This window comes from Buceros rhinoceros, unplaced genomic scaffold (assembly GCF_000710305.1).
Source record: "Buceros rhinoceros silvestris isolate BGI_N320 unplaced genomic scaffold, ASM71030v1 scaffold18621, whole genome shotgun sequence".
Taxonomy (NCBI): Eukaryota; Metazoa; Chordata; class Aves; order Bucerotiformes; family Bucerotidae; genus Buceros; species Buceros rhinoceros.
Window position 1 is genome coordinate 26,522 of NW_010393895.1, and position 2,517 is coordinate 29,038.

Consider the following 2,517-nt stretch of genomic DNA (forward strand, 5'->3'; position numbering starts at 1 on the left):
GACCTCTCTGGGCAGCTTGGACCAGGGCTCCCTCACCTCACAGCAAAGAGGCGTTTCCTCCTGTTCAGACAGAACTTCCTGGCTTCCAGCGTGTGCCCATGGCCCCTTGTCCTGTCACTGGGCACCACTGGGCAGAGTCTGGCCCCTCCTCCTGACCCTCCTTTAGCTATTGATGACACTGATGAGGTTCCCTCTCAGGCTGCTCTTCTCCAGCTGAACAGCCCCAGGGCTCTCAGCCTTTCCTGGTCACAGAGATGCTCCAGCCCTCTCCACTGGGCTCCTCATCTCTCTGGAACTGGGGAGCCAGCTCTGGACACAGGACTCCAGACATGGCCTCACTGGGGCAGAGCAGAGGGAGAGGAGAACCTCCCTCAATCTGTCAGTCATGCTGACATTCTTCATGCGCTCAAGGAGACCATTGGCCTCTTGGCCACGAGGCCACTGTGCTGGCTCGTGGCCAGCTTGTCCACCAGGACTCCCAGGACCTTCTCTGTGGAGAGAGAGAGCTGCTTCCCAGCAGCTCCATGTGTGAGCCGTGGGGGAAAAACAAGTTTTGGGTGTTGCCTTGAACTCTGAATGAATGGCTTGTCTTGCTGCTGCTCAGGTACCCCTCTAACATGGTGTATCAGAATGGCAGCATCGGCTCGAACGAAAGCATGGATGGGAACTGCTACCCGCCACCGCCGCAGCCTGACTCTATTGTGCCACCACCTCCTTCATTCCCAGATGACAGCCTGCCTCCACCCCCGGCGGAGTTTAGGTAAGCCTACGGGATCCCTTCTGTCAGCGGGGAGTGGGAGGTGGTGTAAAAGGATGACAGGAGACGGGCTGAGAGAGTTCAGCATCGCTCCCCAACGGGGGTTGTATGGGCACCAGAATGCTCCAGTCTGGAGGGGAAGTGCAGCTGCAGGCAGGGCCGGAGGCACAGGCAGTGCAGCGCCCCGTAAATCCTAGCTGCTGCCGGCATTACCATGCAGACAGGCTTGGGCAAGAGCTAGACCAGCCCCATTGCACTTGCAAGAAGGGTTAATGGTTGGGCTCTGTTGCAGAGGTGTTCCAGAGCAGGTAGACTCATGTTCCTGATAGAATTGTGCAAAAAATGGCATTTTTCGCCTCTTTTTTATTACCATTTGCCCCACGATCTTTGGCAAATGCATGACATGGGTGCTGAAGATGTAGTTAAAGGTGAAGGGCTTGAGCACACCAGCTGTCTTCTTCCCAGAGACTTTGGTGCAAGTTCTGGGCAGCTGCTTTTTATGGGATGAAATGGTGACATCCAGTCACCTCCAGAGAGGAGAATTATGGTCCAGCAGTGGCTCAAGACACAGCGGGGGAAACAAGAGAGTCGCTTTGGGTTTTTTTTTAAGGCAGTAAATCAGAGTCAAGGCTGTGTTAGCTTGTCTCCATCTTACCAAAGACAGCAGTGCTGCAGAAAAGGCTCTTTGGATGTGTCGGAGAGACCAAGGACTCCGCTCTGCAGCACGTTCCTCTAGGGCAGAGCAGAAACAAGCTTTCAGATGAAGCTTACGCTGCTGTCTGCAGTTGCTTAGATCTCTGCCTAACCACAGAGATCTCCCTTCTCTGGTGGTATTTTGGTGGTGGTTTTGAAAGAACTCTGGGAGGTAGGTTTGATCTCCGGGAGTCTGTCAGGGATCAGCGCTGTGCGCTGTTAAAAACCCTGACGTTTTTGTGGCAAATGTACCTTATTCTTCTGTTTTCCCATGGGAGGAGATGTCCGTTTAGGGCTTCCTTCACATGTACGTAGGATATTATGGCATGTTATGGGCAGTAGTGTTCTCTGGTAGAACACAGCTTCCATACCTGGGAGATTAGTCACTCAAGAATCAGTGTTTTCCCTCAAAACACGTTGGGTTTCCAAGTATTCCTCTTCACTCCCTGCGGTGGGCCAAGACATGGCTGCTGCCCTCCAGCTTGGAGCTGTGGAATCTAGTGAGATCTCTTCTGAGAGCAGGTGTTGGGAGCATATGCTTCCCTGGCACACCCACCGGTCCTTGTGCCGTTTGTCACGGTAGACATCCCTGCTTGGCGTGGCAGAGGCCTGACCTCAGTGTGGAGGGGCGGTGGTTTCTGTTGCTGCAGGAGAGCTCTTGAGCCACGAGGCTCCTCTGAGCCCAGACGTGACGCCTGGCCTCTGCTGGAGAGGTGAGATGGCTCATGCTCTCGTCAGCCTGGGAGATGGGACGGATAATAGCGTTTCTGCCAGTCCCCAGAAGCTTTCCTTTGTTCTGGGGGTGTAGGCCAAAAGAAACACTGCGAGGGAGCTGAAACTGAGGAGTGAGGTCTCATGGAAACACCAGTTAAAGCTGGAACTTAGATTTTTGTCTGGAGCACGACAAATGCACATGACTTGTGTTAGCATTGAGATCATGCAGTCTAATCTGGCCCTTGTTCTCTCTCTCCTCTCGCAACAGCTATCCTGTAGACAACCAAAGAGGTTCTGGCTCTGGAGGGACCAAACAATCCAACTTGGTCAGCCCCAGTCACCCGCCACCAGCT

The 2,517-nt window shown here is 53.9% G+C and overlaps 1 protein-coding gene across 1 annotated transcript in view; it reads left to right on the forward strand.

Annotated features, from left to right (window-relative positions):
• Positions 1-2,511, forward strand: part of WASF2 (WAS protein family, member 2) — a gene marked incomplete at its 3' end in the record, with an annotated part of 12,615 nt that extends 10,104 nt beyond the window's left edge. The window contains exons 6-7 of the mRNA XM_010145058.1: positions 605-760; positions 2,433-2,511. Of these exons, the coding sequence (XP_010143360.1) occupies positions 605-760; positions 2,433-2,511 (235 nt within the window). The remainder of the gene's footprint in view (positions 1-604; positions 761-2,432) is intronic.
• Between the last annotated feature and the right edge of the window lie 6 nt (positions 2,512-2,517).